The sequence below is a fragment of the Xiphophorus hellerii genome, chromosome 23 (genome assembly GCF_003331165.1).
Source record: "Xiphophorus hellerii strain 12219 chromosome 23, Xiphophorus_hellerii-4.1, whole genome shotgun sequence".
Taxonomy (NCBI): domain Eukaryota; kingdom Metazoa; phylum Chordata; class Actinopteri; order Cyprinodontiformes; family Poeciliidae; genus Xiphophorus; species Xiphophorus hellerii.
In genome coordinates this window covers 19,856,138-19,880,897 of record NC_045694.1, presented here as the reverse complement: position 1 = coordinate 19,880,897, position 24,760 = coordinate 19,856,138, and the positions used below count along the sequence as shown (strand labels likewise).

The 24,760-nt window shown below is 39.5% G+C and overlaps 2 protein-coding genes and 1 long non-coding RNA gene across 4 annotated transcripts in view; 1 reads left to right on the top strand and 2 right to left on the bottom strand.

Moving 5' to 3' along the window:
* Positions 1–304: 304 nt before the first annotated feature.
* On the bottom strand, positions 305–20,117 carry atp10b (ATPase phospholipid transporting 10B). The gene is made up of 21 exons (XM_032554308.1): positions 19,585–20,117; positions 14,582–14,786; positions 14,255–14,340; positions 13,844–13,950; positions 13,285–13,416; positions 12,960–13,087; positions 12,553–12,805; positions 11,678–11,874; positions 10,716–10,886; positions 7,894–8,398; positions 7,695–7,795; positions 7,482–7,608; positions 7,193–7,377; positions 4,365–4,632; positions 3,669–3,745; positions 3,445–3,570; positions 3,146–3,346; positions 2,964–3,044; positions 2,760–2,864; positions 1,546–1,733; positions 305–738 (listed from the first exon to the last, which is right to left on the bottom strand). The coding sequence occupies exons 1-21, from the start codon at positions 19,992–19,994 to the stop codon at positions 453–455; spliced, it is 3,939 nt and encodes a 1,312-aa protein (XP_032410199.1). The 5' UTR covers positions 19,995–20,117; the 3' UTR covers positions 305–452.
* Positions 17,546–23,129, top strand: LOC116714016 (uncharacterized). Its single transcript, XR_004337975.1, has 2 exons — positions 17,546–17,800; positions 22,423–23,129. It is a non-coding gene; the product is annotated as an uncharacterized LOC116714016 (long non-coding RNA).
* gabrb2a (gamma-aminobutyric acid type A receptor subunit beta2a) overlaps positions 22,808–24,760 on the bottom strand; it is a 49,626-nt gene continuing 47,673 nt past the window's right edge. Inside the window, exon 10 of one of the 2 annotated variants that reach the window (XM_032554309.1) lies at positions 22,808–24,760. In XM_032554309.1, the coding sequence (XP_032410200.1) occupies positions 24,404–24,760 (357 nt within the window). In that variant the 3' untranslated portion in view covers positions 22,808–24,403. The other variant, XM_032554310.1, reaches the window with a different exon arrangement.

Sequence of the window (24,760 nt, the reverse complement as noted above, 5' to 3'; positions counted from 1 at the left end):
TTGTGCACACTCCATTTCCATAAAAAGCTCCAGGATTTGCAGCATAGAAACCAATTTTCCACCTGACTCATTTTCATTTGGATTTTGCTTGTTTTAATGAAGATGCTCCATCATCATACGCACAAATGTTCACAATCGCTTTATGTTTGGCCTGAAACAGGTGAGAAGATAATATTGGAGACATTAGAGAAAGGTGCTTCATTTTAAGGGTGGGTGGCCACTAACTGGGTTAGCACCGCCTCCTGAAAACCCACCGGGATTGTAACAGGCTTATGTATTGCTTTGTTATGATGAGAAGAGGAAGACAGGTCTGTGCATGCTTTAATTAAGCAGTTTATTGCAAAATTAACTACAGTCAGGGAGTCACACATGTGCCAGTTAAGATATTTACAGTTTCCTGAATAAATTATCATCGCAGCATTTCTCGCCTCCCATCCAGTTGCCTCCGTTTCTCACGTGTGCACAGCCCTCTGACGGCTCTCCGCGATGACGTTCAGGCTAAGATCATCCCCCATGAAATCAGAGTCAGGGAGAAAGTCGGGGAAGAAGTCCACAGGGGTCTCCAGGGTAGGAGAGGGTGGGTCAGGAAGCTCATAGCGTTTGGCCGGTGCTCCACCCCTGAAGCCCCTCCACTCCTCGATCCACTGGTCCCTCGTAGAAGGGTCCATCCGGTCCAGCTGCCTGCCTTGCAGGAGCGGGGAGGGGGCGACAGAGTTCTTCAGCACATGAAACGTGTACCTGAGGGAAAGAGCGCGGTGATGAGAAAGTAGGCCAGTGAAAAACATATTGGCTTTTGATGTAAATCAGAGCGCTCTCTCTAAAAAGTCAGCACTTTCAGAGGAAGCAGGGAGGAAGACGATTGAAGCAGCAGCTGATCCTCACCGTTAATATTAACATGATGCGTTTGCAAATCTGCAAATGTAGTTTCAGTAAAAGGAAAAGGATCTTTATGACGGTTATTGAGCTGAATAAGTCAAAAAGAAATGCAGAGTAATAAAATAGGTATGATCTGATTTACATGTTGAAAACATACTAATACAGGTTGCAGCTATGCAAATGCTCCAAGTTTTATATCTGTAAGGCAAAGAGAACGAAAACTTGGAAAAAAAAGAACAACGCCTTCATAGCATTCACTACAATTTATCAGTCTCCAGCTAATTTGTAACTGATTCTAAATTTAAGATGACAAATTCTGACATGTTCACTGTGTAATTGGTAATCTCTGTAGGATATTCTTTGAGGATTGTTCATTTTTTTATTCAGTAAGAATTTTTTTGTTACATTTGGAAGCAAAAATAGAAAACTAGAAAAAAAATACAATGTTTATATACATTTTTAATTCCTTTTTTTCCCAAATTTTCATACATTATCAGACAGTTTCTATTGTCATTTTGTTTAAGGATGAAAGACAGATTTGAAAAATCATTTAAATTTGTTTTAGTGCTTTATCAGTGTACGAATAAGTGTATTATTTTCAACAGAAAGTGTAAAAATAAATTAGTGCAATAAATCACAGAGTGGCAGATGCAGAGAGGAGGACTGTACCTGGGCAGCAGAGCCACCACGGTGCAGAGGGTGACGATAAGGTAGAACATGGGGTCGGCCATCTGGCTCTGGAGGATCCAGTAAGGATTGGATGGAGGATTACAGGTAACACAGCCGGCGGTGTAGGCCAGCGTCACAACGAAGTACAGCGCCACACTGCCCAGCATGATAGCCCAATGGACCAACGTCTACCAAAAGCAAATCGAATACACATACACATACTGACATTAGCATTGTGTGGTTAGTGCAATTTTTATGTAAATAATTTTATGGAACTTCAGATAGTTATTGAGTTAAAAGTGGTTTTATGAAATGGTTTAGATCAGCCAGAAGGGAAGACATTTCCATGGTTGGGGGCTGTAGTGAAGATCAGCACTGGAGCGGTACATAAAACTCAGTTACACACAACCACAGGAAGGAGATTTTCTGACATATTTTGACAGAGCTATGTGTTAAAGTGAAAATAAGCGTCGCAATAAGATAAAATGAGCTGTTTGGTAGCACAACTAGAGGTTTTACAAAATATTTCTCTGGTTTGAAACAACTGTCAGCGGTGCTAGTAAGTAGTTAATACCTTCAACATTCACTGTGTTGTAAATGTGTGTCAGCCATTCAACAATCGCAGTCCAAATACTGACTTAAGCTAACATTCCTACTGGTTTTCTGAATGAAGACTCTGTAATTCCGACATAAAACACCATAATGATTAACATTAAGAAAACAGAATTAAAAATATTTATGTGCTTAAATTGACACCGCAGTTGGAAATAACATTTTGAAAAAAATAAACAATGTCTGAACTTTTTGAAGCAATCACTCATCAAGGTTTAAAGAGCTGCTTTTCTAACTTCCTGAAGAAGCCAGTTGTGCTGCAGTTCATTTTCTAGCTGGCAAGTAACCAGGAAGACATCAATACCAATCAGCTAAAAACCTAGCGTTCTTTACTGCTGTTTGAATAAGACAATTATAGATATAATTGGCAAATTTAACTTCAATCTAAAAAAAAAAACACAATCTAATTACATGAACAAACAATCTGAACAAACCTAAATCTATTCCAAATATGATAGTATTGGTTTGATGTCAGTTACATCAAACATATGGTAGCAGGTTTTTATTGAAGTTTGGGAGAAAATTCACTTTGGTCATTTTTAGTTAAAACATTGACTGATTGGTCCAATGGAGCTACATATAAATATCAGTTCAGCACTCACCCATGATTTGATTTCGATGGCAAGATGCAGCAGGATAGCAAATAAAGCAGCTGTGTTGAGTGGCATTCCAAAGGTGAAAAGATCAACGTCTGAATCCTGGTAAGCCTAAAGGGAGAATAAAACATGTTGTCAAATGTTTGGCAGAATGACTAATAGATGAATTACTGTAACTTATAATGACAGACTTGTAGATGTGTTTCCTACCAAATATGGAATGAAGAAGCAGACCAGACTTTGATAGAAGGCATCCAATATGGAAATCCAGAAAGTTAAAAAATTGTATTCCTAAATTGAAAAAGGACACATATTTACATACAGTAGTAAAATCAATAATTAAAAGTCATATTTAATAAAATTGTTACTTTGAATTTATTTCCTTCACTAACCCCTTTTCCCTGACCAGTCCTGTACAGTTCAGGAACCCCTTGCAGCACCTCTACTGAAACATCTTTGTCAAAGATGCCAAACATGATGGGTGGAGTAGAGGTGAAGAACAGGTTGAAGAAGATCATCTGCCAGTAGTCGAACATTGTTGTGGCAGTGAATCCACAGAAGAACTGATACCAGAACAGCAAGTTCACATAGGCCTGTGGAGCGCGTTAAAAGGCACCATTATTTTTTTTTAATAACAGAATACACAAATTATTCATACAGCAGAGCACTCTGATTCAGATACAACACTCACCACATTCTTATAGAAGAAATAAATGATCATGTTGGCCAGCCGAGTGTAGCACCAGTGTCCATGGACGAGGATAAGCTTTTTCAGGTGCTTGAAGCGTGATATGGCAAAGTCGCTCGCCATGACCGCCTGAAAAGACCAATACACCCAACACACATCACACTGTGAGTAAGCCTGGGCGTAGGATGGATGTAAATGTCTTTACTGATAGTGAAGTCAATTCCCACCTGCATGCCCTCCTGACCGGATATCCCAATGCCAATGTCAGCTGCTTGGATCATGTTGACATCATTTGCACCGTCACCTGTGAAAAAAGTTTGAAGCATTATTACCTGTGTGGTCACTTTTTAAATTTTTTGTCAATTTTTTATTTTTTTTTAATTGACAAGGGTGGTCACTTTGCACCGCGTACTAAACACAGTTCACTCAAGATTGGGTGTTTTATGAGAACATTTAATAAATTAATAAATTAGTGTATCAGGTTAACTCTGCTGGTCTACCAGTTGCGTCTGGTTCCACACACACGTTTGTAAATCCAGAGAGAAAAGTCAAATATAATTGGTTCATTTTGCAAGCAACATTATTGTAAAAAATTAAGTATAATTGATGTGTAGCTTCTTAACCAAACAAACCTTAAAATTCAACATGATTAAGAAGCGTATAAAAGGTAGAGATAGCTGCCATAGTAGAAGATTATTTCCTGTTCTCTTAGTTATGAGAAAATTTAATCAGTGGCACATGTACTCCACAACATTTGTAAGTCAAGTTTTCCTTTAATATATTTATCAACCAGTTTTGGAAATAGAAGCGGTTTAGCTAGATTTGACATCAGACCAGTTGAAGACAAACCACTAAATGATTCAGCATAATTCTGAAACTAGTTGAATAAAAACAAACACAATATAAATTCTACTTTAACTTACCTACAGCTAGTGTCATGACTTTGAGCTTGTCCCTGACCAGTTTCACCACTGCGCTCTTTTGCAGGGGCGTTACTCTGCAGCAGAGAACCGAGCGGCAGTGTTTCGTCAGTTCTATGAACCGCTGCTGCAGGTCAGGCGACATAGCAATATCTAGAGTGTTTCCATCAATCACCAGAGAAATGTTCTGGGTGGTGCCAACGTTGCGAAGGTCGTCTCCGTACCTCCTCACCTCCTCCAGAGTGCAGTCCAGGTTGGAAGTGCACGTAACCTGGAAAATACAGAAGCTGCTAATGTCTTGAAATTTAGCTAAAGATGATTTTTACAATAAAACAAGCATTTGTTTGGCTAAGGAACCAAGTGATGTTTTTTCAAAAATGCCCAGAAAATAAATAGAGATGACACAGTAGAAATCTGCTCTTTAACAGGACACAGATTACTGTACGTGCTGAGTCAGGCTCTGGTCCCATTAGCTTCATCATTATTGTGTCTGAATAGCTCCAGACGTAGCCAAAAGAAGGTTGTCATGATGACTACTCCACTTTTTAGTTTTTCTAAAAACAGATTATAGTTCTCAGTGAAGTTCATTAGTGTTGGTGGGAAGGTGGATGTGGGAGGTCGTCTCTCCAGTGGTCACTGAGTTATGGTTATAAGAAAAAAAATGTTCATTAAAGTGTATTTCCTGAGAGGGTTGAATATTAGACTGGTAATTAGATATGAAAGCATTAGTTACGGTGTTGGGGGTATCTCACCCCAGTCATCATCAGTCACTGGTGCCTCCGAGGGACACACCGCAGCCCCACTTATTTCAGACAGATCCACGTGTATCCCTTAGAGCTGCCAAGTAATTTTTCATCCATCCAGGGCCAGAAGGAGAAGACATGGTCAAGTCATTATGAAAGGCTTGTTCCTGTGCAACCACATTTTAATGACCTGAGTGAGGCAGGCCCCCACACCGTACACCTTATCACGCTCAAGTGGAAAGTAAGGGTTTTAATTTTAGTTTAAATGTAGAAGGGGTCAAATGAATAGAGACGTTTAAGTCGGAGGCAGGAAACTTCTTGAATTAGCACCTCGTAAAATCCTTATAACAAACATCTAAAACATTATTACAAACAAGATATATGTGAATATGAATACACACAAAAGTGTTACAAGTTTTAAAATATTTTTAGCTTTGGATAACTGAAACTATTTAAAAAATCATTGTGTTGGTCAAATATTTTATTGTGCTGCTGGAATTCATCTTTACATGTATGACTTCATTCATTATGACATTATGTGAGCATAAGATATAATGTGAAACATAAGCATGACTCACTTTTTTGACAGTCACCATTAAATGTGATAAAAATGATCAGCAAGTTTCACATTTTGTCTTACTTTTTGACCATTTATACACTAACATAGAATAAGCCTTGTGGAAATTAATGTTGAAATATTCTTGTCACAAATCTGGAAAGCTTCTTGATACAAAATGGGATCTAATTCTACCTGGCATGAGAAATGCTTGTTGAGAGGTTTCGTCTGTGAATGATTGAATTTGTTGGGCATAATTGAGAAAAGTCCACACCTAATTAAGGTCCTAAAGTCAATTTTCTATGCATTAATGTGGGAGGCGAGAGGCAGCCGAGGCTGGAGTCCCACTCTCACAGTAGCTGAACACAGCAACTGCACTCAGCAGTAACGCAATACAGGAAGCAGGAAATGACATTTTGGACAAATCTTTAGCACAAATGTTAAACCTGAAATGCGAATTCAAAAACCTGTTCTGTTTGGTATTTAATGATTATTGTATGTTAATTAAGTGAAAAAAACCCCACATGAACTGAGTGAGTTTTGACGTAAAATAAAAAATATGAACTGAGCTCCTTTTTTTATCTATATGTGACAAACACTTTAAATGAAAAACAACATGATTGTATTAGGAATAGAAACACATCATACCAGACCAGTAAGTCTGGGTTTTTTGATATGAGCAATTGTGACTCTGCACTCAGGGAGCTCCTGATGGCAAACAATCATCAAAGTTACCTGTCAGTCACGTCTGACTATTTCATCACTTACATGTATATCCAGGCAGTAGAGGGTATGCACCCTCTGTGTTGCAGACAGTGTGAGTAATATAAGAAAATTTCACCCCATTTCTGATTTACTGATTTACATGTTTGACCTTTTATTCACAACCTAAAATACACAAACCGATAAAATCTCCTACTGTTCTACAGCGAATGCAGATTTGGGCAAAAAGAAAAAAAAATCGCAATATAAACTTTTGTTTATTAATTAACAGGGATTAATCATCCTGTAACCAAATTATAGGACTTTCTATTTGACCGACCAGCTGAAAACTCTTTTTCAGGGAATAAACCATGAGTAAAACACTTTTCAGTGTGGAAACTGGTCCTGAGGAAAGACGCAAAGACAGCGGTTTTCAGCATCTGCGCACGAAACTAAGAAGTTTTTTACAAGTTTTTTGTCAGCTGTTTATTCTGACTTTTTTGACAGAGAGCTAGACTTTCACTTGTTCATAAAAGCACCTGTCAGTTACAAAGTACCTATCTATCTATCTATCTATCTATCTATCTATCTATCTATCTATCTATCTATCTATCTATCTATCTATCTATCTATCTATCTATCTATCTATCTATCTATCTATCTATCTATCTATCTATCTATCTATCTATCTATCTATGATTCAACTGTCATCAAAAGGCTGTGTTAAGTATTTTTATACCTTTACTATAAAGTTATGATTTTTTTAAAATAAATTACGGTGCCACGCTGAAGCAAGCAACATTCAGTGAAGCAGCCTGCTTCCTCCTCACCTTGTTTTTGCAGCTCATGTTAATCACCAGGTCTTCCTCCTCCAGTAGCCTGCAGGCATAGCCGATGTTGACAGCCGTCTCTGGCTTGTCACCTGTCAGCACCCACACATGGATCCCTGCCTCCCGCAGAGCCACAATGCTGTCTGGGACGTTCTCCTGCAGACGGTCCTCAATGCCAGTCGCCCCTGTAGGAGGACAAATATCCCGAGACAGGCATCATTCACACAATGATCTCATCATCAGGATGTGCCTCTCTGGTGCTGGGAATGGTGGGGTTGATGGGTGTTACCTAGCAGGGTGAGGTTTGTCTCCAGCTGCACAGCGGTTCTCATGATGAGCTCCTCTCTGCACTCCATAGCAGCCTGCGCCCTTTTTCTCTCACCTAACCAGCTTTGATACGTGCTCTCACTCACAACCTGTCACAGATGAAGAGAAATTATGAAAACAAGTTCCTGCACTGTGTGATAAATGATGCCGGTGTGAATTGCTGAGGATTTCATACTTTTTTTGTAATGCAGAGGGTGCGGAGGCCGTCCTTTGCATAGCAGTCAAGGTGGTATTGAGTGTCAGCTGCTATATTTTTCTCAATACCACTGACGTTTTCTAGAAGCAGAATCAGAAATGTTTACTCACAATAACCTCGATTTATTAAGCATGAACGAAATGCATCTAGAAATGTATTTTTTTTGGTCAGCATGTACCTGCATAAGGTGTTCCAAGTAGCTCCATAATGGAGTAGTCTGCACCTTTAGTGTACAGCACATAGTCTTTGGTGACTGGGTGTCTCACCAAAACAGACATCCTCTTTCTGTTGGAGTCAAAGGTCAAGGTGTCCAGCACCTCAAACACCAGGTCCTCCCCAGATGGGAGCCTCACAGTCACACTGTCAGGGGTCCGTGCCAGCAGGATGAAGCCATATGCTCTGGCTGCGTACACCAAGGCGGCCTCATCGGGGCTCTCCGCCTCATAGCACAGTTCCTCTGCCTCTCCTATAGTGCTGCCATTTTGAGACGGAGGATGGAGAGAACAAGTCTGGAGTTCGTTTGCGTCTGCTTCGTTCTCCGTTTTTGCAGGGTCTATGACTGGATCTTCTGAGCGAGTACGGTTCCACTTGTTCCGCTGGAAGAAAGCCCCGGCTTTTTTCACCAAATTCGAAAAGGTTTCCAGAGGGTTGTTCGTCTGGCTGGAGTGTGGAGACGTGCACACCTGAATCAATGTAACAGTATAGCAAAAAGTTATAATGCTATAGTAAAAGAGATATTTTATTATGAGCCAAACAAATGATACACATTTATAAAACATATATATTTCTGTCAGGATCTGTGTTTTTCTTCTCTATTTATTTTGAGTTTCTGTGTTTCTGAGTCTCCGTGTTGTACTGTCTCCCCTTGATTGTTTCCCAGGTGTGTCTCGTTCCTTGATTACCCCCAGTGTATTTAACCCCACCTGTGTTCTTTGTTCCTCGGCGGGTCCTTGTCTAAGCAGTCGTTTGTTTACGTGCTTGTCTATTGTATTCATGTCCATTCGTGTAGCCAGTTGCTACACTGGTTTTCTGCTGAGCAGTGCTGCCTGGTTTTTGGACTTTTTGTTGGATTTTCATGATTAAATATCATCATTTTTCACTACAACCTGGTTCCATTGCGTCTGCCTCACCACCCACCACCACAGCACATGACAATTTCCAATTTAGGGGTTGAAAAACTCACTGCCTTTCTAATGTACTTTGACGTTTGTATTTTATTGCTGACACAAAGTAACAAATATGATTTTCAAAACTGTTTCCAAATTAAAAAAAATTAAAAGCATGTTATGCATTTGTATCCAATCTCTGACAGTCGAGTCACAGTAGAATCACCTTCCATAACAGTCACACCTGTAAGTCATTTGGCGTTCCCTCTACCAGAATTCACATTTAATTTTTACCCAATCTTATCTTGTAAATAGCTCATGCTGACTCAGAATGGATGAAGAATGCCTGTGAACATTTCAGGGTTTGCCAGAAACCTGAGTTTTGTTCTCATCCGACCAGAGCAACTCCCTCCTCATCTTTGCTTTCTCCCCTATGACTTGTGGTAAAGTGGAAATGGGTCTTATATGGCTTTTCTCCTAGAATGGCTTTCTCTTTGCCACTCTTCTATAAGAGGCATATTTGTGGAGTGCACCTCTAGTGCTTGTCATGTTAGCAGATTATTTGCCCTGAGTAATGGATTTCCTCCACAACTATAATGGATTAAGCAGTACTCAGAGATATATTCAAATGTTCAGATATAATTGTATATCTAGCTCTGCCTTGAACATCTCTACAGCATTATTCCTGACCTGTCTGCTGGGTTACTTGATCTCCATGATACTATTTGTTCACTAATTTTCTCTAATTAACCCCTGATATCTTTATTGCCTGCTATATTTGTACCAAGATTACATTATACAACAGTGGACTTTATTTATTATTTGGTTGACTTTTGAGGGAAATTAGCTTCACTGGACATAATTTAGGTATATCAGTGATAGGTGAACTGCATATAAATGCACAGCACACTTCCATTGTCAAAAAACACAAACAAATTAAAACCCATGTAGGCCTACTATTTTCTCTGCACATAAATATTCATTTTTTTGATCCATTACATAAATAATCAATAAAATACATTGAAGTTTGTGGTTGTAATATGACACAAAGTGGAAAGGTTTAAGAGCTATTACAGTTCTTCTCAGTCACTTTGGTGCATTTCTGGAATCATCCTCGACATTTGCAAATACCAAGTGAATGCAGAATCCCTCACTTTCTTAAAATCCTTCGTTCGTCTCTGAAAAGTAAATATTTTGTGTCAATGAACATGTCAGGTCCATCAGAATTTCAAGTCCTCATTTCATTGTTTATGGATAAGACAGTCAAACTGTTTAGTCGTGTTGTTAATATAACAGTGTTTATGGATGTTCTGCTGTGAATTAATGTTAAAACTTTGATGACAATTATTGTAATTTGTATTTGTGGGATATTTCTTAATTTCTATGTTCCCATTTCTATTTCTTAATAGAAATGGGAACATAGGGCAGTATGTATATTGATATGTTTGACATAATATGAAACTATTTTGAATGTTAACGTATATGACGAACTTATGCTTAAATGTTGTGGTGGTCGAGACAATTCAACAAAGATGCGTATAATGCATTTAAATCATTGTGACTAAAGCAAATGAAATTGTAGTAAAAAGCAGAGCACTGTACATAATCACTTGCTTCACAGAAATATGAAACAGCTTTTTTGATGTGCAGAAGTGACAGAATGACCTGAATAAGTAGTTTTAAGAATTAAAATGTTATTCTGAGAAATGAACCAAAGTGACTGAGAAAACTGTAATGCTTTTACAAAGGGCTGTTACTGCTACTTTTTGTATGACACAAAAAGACGGCACGGTCGAATTGCCAGTATTCAGTTTATTTCTTGAAATTGCAGGATACTGATTGTTTAAAACAGAGATAAATTCATGTTTTTTTGGGTTAGTTGCAGTAAACTCACCCTCTGTCTGTGAGCATTTTCCATTGAAACAACAACGGTGTTGCAAATGGCAAGAGCCAGGAAGAAGTCCAGGTGAGGATCAAAATTTCTGTTGCCGTCTCTGCGGCCACCGCTGCTCTCTGCTCTGCTAATCTGCTGAAGCAGCTTCTGGTCTGGAATCACCTCAGTTTCCTGGAGGAGTAAAAGTTAATCAGTTTGTTAATTAAATACTGCCTGGGTGTTGATAAACCATGTCTCAGTTACATTAAGTTCTCCCAAAGCTGACGTAATAGACTCAGAGAAAGTTTTTCTCATTGAAACTTTCCACTCAGTTGTGTTTGACCAAGGATAAGGCAGGCTTAAAAGGCTGAGAAGGCTGAGAGGAGGAAAGCAGCATTATTATATTTTTATTCATACAGGCATTCTACTCTGCTGGAGACGCAGCATGAGGAGGAGTAAAAATGGGATCCATGCTGTGTTTTTCTGTCTCTGTATCTCCTCCCCTTTGCTCTGTAGACAAAAATAGATTCAGAGAAACTATACTGTATGTCTAAACAGCAATGACTAATCTATCGTGCACATTTACAGTTGATGTAACATTGGTAGTCTGTGCCAAATGGTACTCAGTGTGACCATATGTCCTGTCAAAGACACAGGGGCAAAGCTGAGCAATCGCTGACACCGAGAAGCTTGACCATCTGCGGCAGGGACAGGGACCACGAGGCCTTTGACTCAGGGATGAGTCAGATTTGGGTAAACAGATTGACACTATGAGGTTTTCTTTGGGCAGATTTATATGCTGTAAAAGTTTGATATATATTCTTGCTGATTAAAAATTTGTAAATTTTAAATCCTAAAAATGCGCAAACGAGGTTGAAAAGTTGAGATGTCATAGCCCAATGTGACGTTTGATCTAATGTCGTGTCTTTGTGATCCCGAGTCACACGTCCTACAAGTTCAGAATGAGCATGTGGTCTTCATACCAGTGGACTGCTGAACGCCACATCGCTGTGTGCATTCGCTGCCACCTTGCTTTTGCGCCTTCTGCCATGCTGTTGTGTGTCTGCCGGGCTGATGCCCTCAGATTCCAAAGACCACCTGGTTCGTGGGAGTTGTTGATGCTGGTTGAAGATAACCTCCTCCTCAGACTCAGGCTCATCCATGACATCAAGGCGGATGGCTGGAAGGCATCAGAGATTTTGTCAAATTAGCCTTGAACTGCGTTTAGTCATAATAGAGACATAAAACGTACATACATAAACACATATATAGTCTGTGCCTTCCCCTCCGTGCCTTTCTAACTCAGCACCTTCAGACTAGTGGCAGCAGCGATGAGCTAACACCTGATAGAACTGCACATCTGCTGAGCTTATTATACAAGCTACTTCTCACTCCAATACTCTTAAGAATGATTGTAAATGGCATAATGGAGGAGTATTGTTTTGGTGATGTGGGAAAGGCAGAGTGTCAGAAACAGTAGGAGCATCTTAAAGAGGCATAGGCCAAATTCAAGGTGAAATTACAAAGTTTATTTTTATAACCCACTGACTGTCATGAAGACACCCATTGGATAACATGTAAGCATTTTGAGCATGACAATGAAGGGGTAAAGTTACGTTTGATGTAAACAACATTTTATAACAACTGAAGGTAACATAGCTACTGAATTGTGCTTTAAAATGGTAATATCTACCCGGAAAATAACCTTTTGATGTGCTTTGCGAAATTCTTTACTGAAATTTTCCTTCATCATGCGACCATTTAGAACTCTCATAAATTTTAAAATTGTCTTCCAGAAGAATTGTCCATAAAAAGCTGAGCAAGGAGCATCATCTTGAATCCTTACATATCTCCTTACCGTTTTCTTTGTGTGGATACTCAGTTCCCATGACGGAGCATCGTCGGAACACCATCTTGTTCTCAGTGAGGGTGCCCGTCTTGTCTGAGAAGATGTATTCAATCTGTCCGAGGTCCTCCGTGATGTTCAGAGCCCTACACTGGACCCGACTGTCCGTCTCCTCATCGTACAGATCGATGTCATTAGTAATGAAAAAGATCTGACCCACTTTTACCAATTCAACAGACACGTAGAGAGAAATGGGAATCAGGATCTGGGAGGAACGATGAGTCCAGCGGAGGTGGTGGAAAATAATGCAGAGAGGAAAAAGGGAAAAAAACAAAACAAAGTGGACAAGAACTAAAGAGTTAGCTTATGGAGTTTAAACTGAGTTGGAACAACGTGTTTGAGTGATGTCTGTCTGACACCTGAAGAAGGATGATCATGGTGATGAACATGTAGAAACTCTCAAGACTGGGAACATCCAGGTGGCCGTTGCTGTCAGGAACCAGGAAAGAGGGCACACCTGGCAGTGACTCCAGCCACAGGTAGTGACCTGTATGGATAAAGACAGCTCCAATTACTTGCTCTGATCATCCTCCAGACAGGAAACCTGGATTCCTCATCACATCCCTCCTGCTTTCTCTCTCTTTGTGAAGGATGAGTTTAGGTATATGATCAAATTTAGCATGGTTTAAATCAAGAATCTAATGTCACACAGCGACTTTGCATTTAAGTGATGTGATTTATTACCAAAGGCTCCGATGAGGCACATGGTGAAGAGGAGAAGGAGGCAGAAGAAGACGTCTGCATTTAGCTTCCGCTCCAGTTTGCTTCGCTTGTATCTCGACCCATTGCTGTTGAGCATGGACTTGGTTTCATGGCCTTGAAAATTTCAGAAGAAGGCAATTATTCAAACACTGATGAAAATCCTCATCATATCTTCAGACTGATATTAGTACACAGGTAAAAATGAGCAAGCTTTTTAGATAAAAAAAATAATAAGGAAGCAATTTCCCTAAAAAGAAACCTTGCATTAACAGCTTTCATTAAATATATTATCCTGATAATTTTGCCTTTCTGTTTAGAATTTGAATCAAAACATTTACATAATTTTGTATTTGTTTTGGCGATTTAGGCCTCGTCCTCGTATTAGCAACAAGCATCAAACTTATATCAGCACATTTAGCAAAGCTTAACAAACTGATTAAACAAATTGAATCTCAGTGAAGTCAAGGTACCAAACCAAACATGCATCATTTGTCCTGTTGGAAAGTTGAATGCTAAAGCAACCAGCAAGTTGTGAAATTACCTGCATACACCACAAAGCCAACAGCATGATTTGTGTTTCTCACTGTGCAGCCTCGCAGCAGCAAACTCTCAATGCTGGCGCCCACCTTGTCTTTATCAGGTTTCTCTCTGCAGCGAGGGAAAGTGACAATCGTTTTTACTGTCAGACCTTGTTAGATATTCATTATTGCTGACATATTCCCCATTAGAGCTCTCCTGCTTTATGTCTGTAAATGAACAGCCAGAGCTGACCGCCTGTAGGAGCTGTGGTGCCCGGGAAAATCGATTATGGACTATTACAGCCCCAATGACGTGTCGGCTATTATTGAGAAGTCCAGTGAGTGGGTCGGAATTAGTTTTCAGGCTTCTTATTAAGGTTCTGAAGAATTTCTTCTTTTTAAAATCTACGCCAAATGTGCATTTTTATACTCACACAAAACACTTGAAATGATTCAGATTGTTGTTGGGCCTTTCACACACCACAACCGAATTGAAGCTCTCTGGTTCAAATCCAAGACTCTGGAGAATAAAACACAATGCAAACCCATTTCTGTATGAATATATACCTTTTAATTCAGCTTCAGCTAAACTTGAACAACAGCACAATTATATCTGAGTCCTTCTGCCTGCAATCCAAATATAAGCTCTAATGTATGTGGACTGACAGGTATGTTTTTTGACTTTTATTTCCCTCTTTGACATTTAGCAAGAGAATCAGGAACTGTAAGTAATGTCAGAACAAGTCAGCAATATTTCTCACCGCTGCCCAAAGTCCAGAAACAACTGTCCTCTGCTTCAGGTTGGTTTCCCCATCCAGGTTGGCCGTCTCTATGTGGCAAACGCCATTAGGGTTGGATGAATAGAGGAGGAGCAGGTCTGCTGGGACGATCTCATTGGAAACTACCCGCACAAAATCTCCCACTCGCACATCCTTCCAGCTTCTCTCCACATATTGCTTCTCCCTCCTGTAGTCAGAGAAGTCACAGTCATATTTAATAAATTAGATTATGCGACCTGATGACTCTCATTTGTCAAATTAAAAGTGCCTTTTGAAGAAAATAACCTTCAGACAAAAATAACCTTTAAAATTTGGGCATTAAGCCCACATTTTGGTTTCTAAAAATTGTTTTCATATTGGACTAATGTAATATTCTTCATGTTTTCAATAACTATAAATGAAAAATCCTCATAATTAATGGAAATAAAGGCTGTTATTTAATTAATCTATCTAATGTGTCTCAGTTAGCAACAAATTTCCTGAAATTAATTTACTTTTCAGGAATATACTAATTTATTGAATGGGTCTGTAACTGTCAAACCTCAGATTGGCTTTCACGTACCGTGCCTCACAAGACGACATGAGAGTTTATTGACATTTTATGGGAACTCCCAACATAGATAATTGTGAAGTGGAATGAAAGTATCACATGGTTTTCAACGTCTTTTACAAATTAAAAAGTGAAAAACATGACTGAGTTTGTGCCATTTGAGTGAAAACTATTTAGAACTCAGTGTTGCTGCAATTGGACACAATTTTTTTGCAGCACATCCAGCTACAGTACATTTTGCATTTCTTCTTTGTGAGAAAGCTCAAACTCAGTCAGACTGACTGGGTGTATATGAAGATGCATCTTGCCACAGGTTCTCAATTTCATTTTTGTCTGTACTTTGACCAGGTCATTTAAACGTGAGTGGGCTTTCATACTCATAAAGACTTTGAAGTATTTTAAAGTCCGTTCTCTGAGCAAAACAGAGCCAGTATAGAGACTTTAATAGTGGGGTAGTGAGGTCTATTTTCCTAGTTGTAGTGAGAATGCATGGATGTTTTTTTCCTCAATATTTCATAAGGATATTAGCCCTTCAATCCTAGAAATGTCCTTCAGGTGATAGAAGGCTGACTTTTTAACCGTCTTTATGTGTCTTTGAAGGTTTGGGTATTAGTCTCTCACTATACTCAGAAATTGGTCTTGATCAGTAATTTCCAGCTGTAATAACTGAAGCTGCTTATACCTTGATCGTTATTACCCAAAGATAATAACTTCAGTTTTGTTTCTGTTCAGCTGGAGAAAGTTAAGGCTCATCCACGCACTGATTTGTGCATCTGCTCAGTGTTTAAATGGGTCCACACTCACCTGGTGACATTGTTATTACCTGCACATTGATGGTGACTAATCATATCGGGCTACTTCTTATAAGATGATTTAGCAAAATCATGTAGATATTAAATAATTGTAGGAAAGTTCAATTGTACTACTTGAAACATGAGGGACTGTATAGTTTGCTCAAATTATTTCCTAACCTGATTTGCTTTAAAAAATAAAAAAAAGAGCAATTTTTTTAGGTTAATGTTTGCTTGAAGCAAACATAAACAAAAAAGAACTTGAAGCAACATTAACCTCTATGTAAAGAGGAAATGATCATTTTGGATCATCCAATAAATCTGCTGTGTTTTTGAAGGAGAGAACAGAAAGAAAAGATGTTTTGTGAATGAACTGTTCTGAACTTTGTGAACTGTGACAGTTTCAAGATTTCAAGGAGTGTTTTGCATTATGGTTAAAACCAGCATATCAAGCTGACTGGTAACAGAACGTTGAAAGTATGCTGCCCTGCATGTAGAACCTGATGGGTTAGTTACTACTCAATACCACACCTCACTCCCAACAAAGCCAGGAGGGGAGCCAGCTGTATTTTTAGGATGTTGCATTCATCACCTTGCATAAGTTATTGTACTTTCAAAAATGTATTTTGTGCGTCAGACAGTCAGAGTTTAGATGTGAATTAGATGTGCTCCCACTTTGTTTTTAGTGCTTTGAAAATGTCTGAAGTTCTTTCTAATACGCTTTTCATGTTTGTTTTTTTTGGAAGATTTTTTTTCTCCAACACTCTTAACTCCATCCTATGATGCAGACAAGCCAAAAAGCTACTAAACTCAAGAGTTCAGGAAACTGAGCAAAGAACAAACGTTAAATGGGATCTGATAGCAGGAGAATATCAACAGAAGCCAGCACAATTATTTCTTTACCTTTTTCTCATTATCTCAGCACACACAAAATCCATTGTCACTATATTTTGGATGAAGGATGCCAACAGGGAAAGTGGATGTTATTCACTTACTCCAGCCATAAAAATCCAACATGGCTGCCATGTCTTCCACACAGTGTTAGTTGAGGTGATAAATGATTTGTATCACATAAAATCTTTTCACAATCTCTTTCACAGATTTTTTGGTATTTAAATAAATTAAATTAGTGCTGAGGTTATATTTCAAATACCATGCAAATTCTGCATGGCAGTTATACACAGATCTGTTGGGTGGACTTTTGTCATATTTGATACCACTGTTTCTAAAACTTACCAACAGCGATTAGGACATTGTAATGAAGGAAAATAAATAAAATGTGAAGTAATTGTTGGTTTATCACATCGCCATTTTGACATTCAGAACTGATTTTTTTTCCTGATATTGTGCTGCTATAAATAAAATACAAAAGATAATTTGCAGTTAGCTTGTAGAGCTAACATAATTAGCTCATCAGAGCACACAGCAGATAGCAGGTCCCACTGGTTTTCCAACTGGAACATGGTTAAGTAGGTTTGATGTGATTTCCAGATCCAGGGTTCAACTTCAGAGTAAATAAGTGACCACTAGAAGTATGAAATGTTTAAAGCAAAATTATTTTTGCTTGAACAATTTATCTGTTCAACTGTGGCTTGCTCGTCACAGTTAATCAGTTATTCTGTTTATCTCGTGAATAATTTAAACCATGATTTCTCTAAAGGTAATCCAAGTACCAGACTTAGAGAATAATGAATCGCGTTTCATATGAATAACTCAGCATTTTGGGACATTGTGCTTGTCTGCTTACTTAAGAAACAAACACATCAAGGCTGCTTTACGATCTGAACACAAAGTCTAAAGCCTTTGCCTGAGGTAAAATTAGCTTAACTCCGCACAGACTGCAGACAAGACAACATCTGGGTGAGTCAGCAGATGACAATGGGATGATTTTGTGTAAGGAAAAAAAAAACATTTTAAGAAATGTTTCTCTGCAAAGTGAGTTAATATATCAAAACAGTGAAAGTTTCAGAATGAACTTTAACTTGAGAAATTATTTTAAAACTAACGGAACTTATGTATCTGGTTTTTTGGGGGGCGCTGGGGGAAGAAAATAAATCTTTTAACAAATAAAGTCTAGTGAAATCCTGTGCAACAAATAATAGGTGCTACTTTCAGTCTATGTGAAAATGTACTCTTTCAAACAACATTGAATACAACAAAATGCTTGTAAGGTGGTGGTGGTGGTGATGGTTATAAATGTGCAGGCAGTTAAGCACTAGCACAAAAACAATATACTGTTTTTATGCTATAGCATTTAGCAGCACTATTAAGAGCTGCTGTGCCTAAGCACCACTTGTGTTTCAGATGCGAAAAAATAGTATTTGATGGCCCACAGGATAAGACATTTTCATGCTTCACCTAAAACTATTCAAACAACAATGAGGAAAAAAAGACTTGATGGGAAACAGATGGGAATTAGGGCCAAGTTTCTATCGTCTGACTGCATTCCACGTGGGGATCCACAGTCAAAGATGACTAGGCTAAACGAATGACTTCTAATCTAGTTTCTATTTGCTATACATGAAAAGATGTGAAAATCCTGAGTTGCTTCAGGAAACATTTATATATACAGCTCTTTACAATCCAACAATGAAAGTTTAGGAGTTCCAGTAAACTCAAAGGAACCTAGTGGACCTGATCAAGCTAATTCTTTGATTGCACAAGTCTCAGAAACTCAGAATTGACACTGAGTCAACTCTGCATGGAATCTGCAGTCTTTTCTGCATGAACTGGGTAAAATCTGCAGTGTTTTCTCTTGTCTAAAGCTTTTAAAACTATTTGTTAGCTTTCTGCACCCAGCATAAAACGTAAGAAAATGTAGTTGTGGTTCATTTTGATCTTTGTTGTATAAAGTTTTCTTGATAGCAAAACTTTTTTAATGTAAGAAAGACTTTTTATTTCACCCCAGATGGTGACACATTTGTAAGGAAAATGTATGTGTGGGAATTTCCATGTTGAGATTAGATTTTAGAGCCAGTGAGACTCCTGTAACCACACTTTTTAGGACCATGCTTTATCCTCCATGATGTGAGTGTTTATTGGAGACTATCTCCAGAATTTTGTCGTGGATTTCCCCACTGAAAACATCTTAGGAGGGCTGTTCACTCATGACCAACACAATCATACTGACTTGAAACAAATGCTAGTACAACAGTGAGATGTCAACAACATTGTGTAACCAGGCACAGTAAAAGATTTATTGCCAGGAAGCAATGTTGCAAGACAAAATATCAACCGAAACATATTTCCAGGCTTAGTTTAGAACCATTCAGTGGATCAACCCTTCTCCTCTCTCCAGTTCACAGCATAAAACAGGGTGTGAGAATGTCTGTCATCCTTTGTGAATTTTTCCTTTTCACCAGTCATTCAAAAATAGAAAACAGCTAACCTTACTGTCTCTGCTTACGTAACACTCAGATGAGGATTTCATCAAACATGCTCACTGTGATGGTGCGAAACGTTGTATAATCTCCCACGCTTACTCTATTTTTAAGTCGAAAATTCCCAAAGGTGTGCTGAGACACAGAGTCGATGAAATACACAGATGCAGACAATGCAGACAATCAGAAACAGATGTGCTGATGTGGTTTACACCTGCCACATCATGCATGAGCGTTCAGAACACAAGAACCCCCTGAACGTACCTGCTATAGATAAAACATGGAGTGTTGTTGACCTTCCTGTCCGACTGGTACCTCCTAAAGTCTTCCCAGCCATCCTTCAGGGCTGTCAGCAACAAGATGACACAGATGGGGATCAGGGCCACCTCAGGCTGGAACGCGTTCACCACGGGGATGAAGTTCAGGATGGCTATGCCCACAAAGTAGAGGTTCGCAAAACGGTGAAACTGCTCATAAAGGTTCATGGGAAGGAATAGCAGCAGCGAGTACTTTGTGGTTTTGATGGCGTTAGAAAGGAAGAAGCGATTGGGTTGCTTCGCCTTCTCCAGTCCCTCGTACAGCAGATTGGACACCAAGCTGCGGAGTTCCCGCTCCCGTGCTCTCTGACCTTGCAGAGCATCCCTCACCAGGGCCAGAGGACTCCTCCACGTCATGATTGGACGTTGCTTTTGTTTCCTTTCCTCATCAAAGTTCCATTTCCACAGAAGTTGAAGGGCTTCACTTCAGAGCCATCATCTCTCTCTGTGGTTCTCTGTCAGTGAGTGAGGCCTGAGTTGAAACAAGTGACAACATACCTTTCCTAGGACCGCCCCTTTGCAGTGACAGGTGTGTTTGCATTCCTTACTCTGGAGCTATTAAAGGAGAGAGGCAAGATAAATGAACTGAGAAAAAAAAAAACGTGCTGAAGACACTCAGCTGATTTTCACCAAAATTCTTTACATTGTAGAAAGTTGAGTCAGTACTTCAGCTATGTGTTTCCTTCAGCATAATAGTGACTATTAAAATACAAAAATTAAAAATAAAGAAAACCATGAAACTTTAAACAAATAAAACTGATGCTTTGACAAGAAAATCCATCTGATCGAGGAGAATTTCCCCAAAATGCTCTGCTAGATCAGGTCAGATCAGGCAACTTGAACTGCTGGACATCAGGAGATTTTAATTGACAAGTTTAACAGTGAGCAAACAGCTCAATGATTACATAACGATCTCTATACATCAGTTACAGACAGTGGAAAACATGGGTTTCACGGTATTGCAAAAATATTCACATTTTGCTATGGTACAATCACAAACCATGACATATTTTATGGAGATTCTAGGAAAACTAATAAACACAGCAAACAGATCAGAGACCCAGTTTAAAGTTGGGTTCAATCCAATTGAGAATTTGCTGTAAAATCCTCTTTATTCTTAAATCTAATTGAGTTTTAACTATCTTGCTAAGAAAAGTGAGGAAAAATTGTTGTTTCTAGCTGGTAGAGACAAACCCTAAAAGTTTCAGCGAAAGGTGATTCTAGAAAGTATCACCTTTCAGGTGTAGTTAACAAAAATACACACCACTCTTTCCAGATCTTTGGTGTAAAGGAAAAATCTTGAAATACATTAATTCAGCTTCACAAATTTGCACAACTTTGTGTTGGTTTGTCTCAAGAAATCAGTGAATTCTTTGAAACTCCTGCATTTCAGTGTGAACGTTAACCGGTCTAATTTGCTCTTATAGAGCCTTAAAGTCATTTGAATGGAGAAGAATGTGAGCAGGAGCACATTGTTTAAACTGAATGAAAAACTGGACTAACTACAACATTTATTGCATTTGTTAGGGACTCTGAAGGGCACCAACAAGGCTGCTTCTTGCGCAGATGGCATGCATGTAGGAAGCTTTCCATTTCCTCATGTTGACGCAAGTTGTCTTTTCCAAACCTGCCTGCCAAGTCTCTCTGATAAATGCCTGATTTATTCCAGACCACTTGTTTATTGCTAAAATCTCAATAAACCTGCAGTGAAGAAGTCAAATCCAGATGTAGTTTGAAGCAAGCAGACACGGACGGACATAGAGGGTCTCAAAATTTAGAAATCCTGAGCACAAACCAGAATATGATCTCGTATTTATCGTAAAAGACACATCATATTTCCCTGTCCGTGAGCACATGACACAATAGGCTCCCTCCCTCTCAGCCAGCCTAACGTGTTTTTCCATCACATATGTGTGTGGCCGGGGAGTGGCGTGACGCGACTGTGTCAGACTCACCCTCTCACCCATCCCAGTCAGCGCTGGCTGCCTTTGGCTTAGTCGGCTAGCCAACTTCACAGAGCTCAGCTGCGACTCCACACACAGGCACACACACCCCCTCACACACGTGGCTCCACAGAGCAGAGGTCTGTGCATGGCTAATTACGCCAGTGACATGGAAAGACTACAAAGCAGGAAGCATCTGCCTCCCCTCCTATTCTCATGTGAACACTAAAGCCCCTTTTGAAAGGAGGAAAAAGGAAAGAAAAGACCAATTTAGTACAAACCATCTGTCTGCTGAGGTCATACATCTGTTATGTGGCTGTGCAGAGCGTTTTTGGAAAATGTTTTACTGGTGCATGAAGGAACAAGGTTACACATCTTGATACATCAGTTTGCTTCCAAAGGTCCGTTGCACTTAGTCTACTTATTCCCAGAGGCGTCTTGCACACATACAGCCAACATGAGCAACCCTCCATCACAATTTTCTGTATATTTAGCTTCATTTTCTTGCATCTAACTCTTCTGAAAACTATCATGACCATCTCTAAATCTTCAGCTGTTACTTCTGTGTAGCCTGTTTTTTTTTTTTTTTTTTGTAAAAGGCTCTTCTTTTGAATCTCATAGTGTTCTTTTCTTTTTGAAATCAAACAGCAGCTGCACATTATTTCCTGCTAGGACAAAATCTCTTTTTAAATATTAAATATTCTGTGTTTTGCACCATCAAATATTCACCAGCCTCCATTTATGTGTTCAGTCTTTGGCGCAGAGAGCACACTCCTCGGATGGATGCGTTTTCTTTCTTTCTTGTGCTTTATTTTCCTTTTCTTTTTTTTTTTCTGTCGCAGGCACTGTGGTCCCTCGCAGCCAGAGGCCCTCAGTTGAGTCCAAAGTGTGCCTCCACAGCCACGGCTCTCTGCGTTGATGTCCCCTGAGGCCAGGCGTTGAGCTCGGGCCTGCTCAGACCCCAGCACTGCGCCGGACCACCACTGCAGCCTCTCGCTCGAGCTCCTCCGCCCCTCCATCCATTATGCAGCCAGTAGCACCCAGCTGCAGAGCTTTACTCCTCAGCTCGTCCCTACCCTTGCCTCCACCGCTTGCCTACTCCGTGCCCGTGTCGGGTTCAGTTGTTCGCTCGCTCATTCAGACGCTCAATCAGCCACAAGCCCGCCAGCGACCGGCCTCACATTCACACAGGAAGGACATAAAACCACCACCAGTGGCGCTCCTCTGTTGAAGTGATAGACTTAACTGAGTTTTAATTCAATTTAGATACATCTTCATAATTGCTGACAGTTATTACACAAGATATTTACAGTCATTATGAAATATTACAATTAGAATTTACAGAAACTTTGTACAAAATATGCCTGACTTCAATGCCTGGATAGTAAGGGGAGGGATCCTGGTTATGTTGTTTCAGGAGCGTGAGACATTGACCCAAAAGTCAGTGGTGTCTGGAAGTGCTTTAGTTTCAGCAAGTAGATGCTTTCAGAGTCCATTAAAAAGAAAAGGAAAAAAAAAAAAAAACAAGAGACAGAGAGAGAGAAAGAGAGAAAAGTCCCAAAAGTATAGTCAGCAAAGTTGTAAATTGTGTTTTATTTCTTCTTAAGCTGAGATTTTTTTTTTCCTTTCTTTTTCTTTTTGACTAAATGGAACATTTGAGCTGTAATTCAACTGCAGAAAACAACAACAAAGACCCATTTAAATAGAATAAATTCATAATATTTACACAATAAAGTGAGTATTGATTTATAAAAATGAATAATTTTTTTCATTAAATATGTTATCTACAGTATTTTTTAATAATTATTTTTCTTTTTCTGGAAACAGAAACCTAATCACAATGAAATGCATCTTACTCCTATCATTCAGTTCCTACTCGTAACGGTGGTTGTGGATTGCCATATTTATGCAGCGATGAAGCGCCAGCTCGCGTTAAATTAAAGCCATTCTCTGCACGATGGAGGAAAGAAAAAAAAATCACTCAGTTAAACGTATTTGGAAGGGAAAATGAAACCTCACAGATAAATGGAAGGGAATCTGTCAGCACAGATAAAGTAAAATAAACCTTAGCAAAAGCATCAACTTCCCCAGATCTGCTCTTTCTTTGATCATTAAAGCTCCAGAGATAAGACTGCCCCCTGCTGTTCACCTGTTGCAATTCCGGTGGCCTGTGCTAAGTTAACTGCAAGAAACCTTCAACTAGGACAACCAAAATACTGTCATTCCTCATCATCGTTGAGATGAAAACAAAACCAAAAATAAGCATGCTTTTTTTTTTTTTTTAAAAGGATGTTTCTGATATACAGTAAATATAGGAAAATAGACTATCAAGGATGACCTCCTTTTAAATCATTTATAAAGCTTTTCCTGGATGCAGACAGCTCGGCTACGAAGTAAATAGATACTAAACAAAAGAAATCCTTAAAGTATATGCAAACACAAGCATAAATATTTTGATCCACAGAGAGATAGTAAGCTACGAATGACAAATATTAGTGATATATTGAAATTCTGGAACAGGCACCTTTTCTGTCTCTCTTTTTTTGTTTATTCACTCTTCTTTTATTCGAGTGCTCGTCAGTCACTTGAAGGTGTTTCCCAAATCCTAAAAGAGTCACTGCTGACTGAAGTGGGTGCCGCTGCAAAAAGGTCTCTGTGTTCTCCTCACGTCGTCTGAAACAAACCAGCTCTAAAAAAGTCAGCACACGGTTTTCATCTCGCATTCTCTCTCTCACGCAAATTATTTATCTTTCTTGATTTTTTCACGCTAATTCGTCTTCGTCAGTCGTCTGGCGGGAAGCCGGCCTCCTGGCTCTCCGGGGTTTAATGGACGTAGTAGAGCCAGTAGACCACGTTGAAGAAGGAGAAGACGGTGGGGAAGATCATCCTGGACCACTTATCGATAGAGTTCACGTCGGACAGGTCTGGGATGTTCACCTTGAGCTGCGAGGCCCGTCTCCGTAGGCGGGACTTCTTCTGGGCGTGGCGCTCCAAGGCACTGTGGCCATAGTTTTGCCGGGCCATGGCCGCCCTGCGGTACTGCAGCGTGGAGCTGTCGTAGGCCAGCATGGTGTTGCGGGGATCCGTGGGAGCTCCCAGACCCCGGGACAGATCCCCGGCACCGCCCATCTCATTCTTCATCTCCATGGCGCTGAACAGGATGTTGTCATCGGGGGTCAT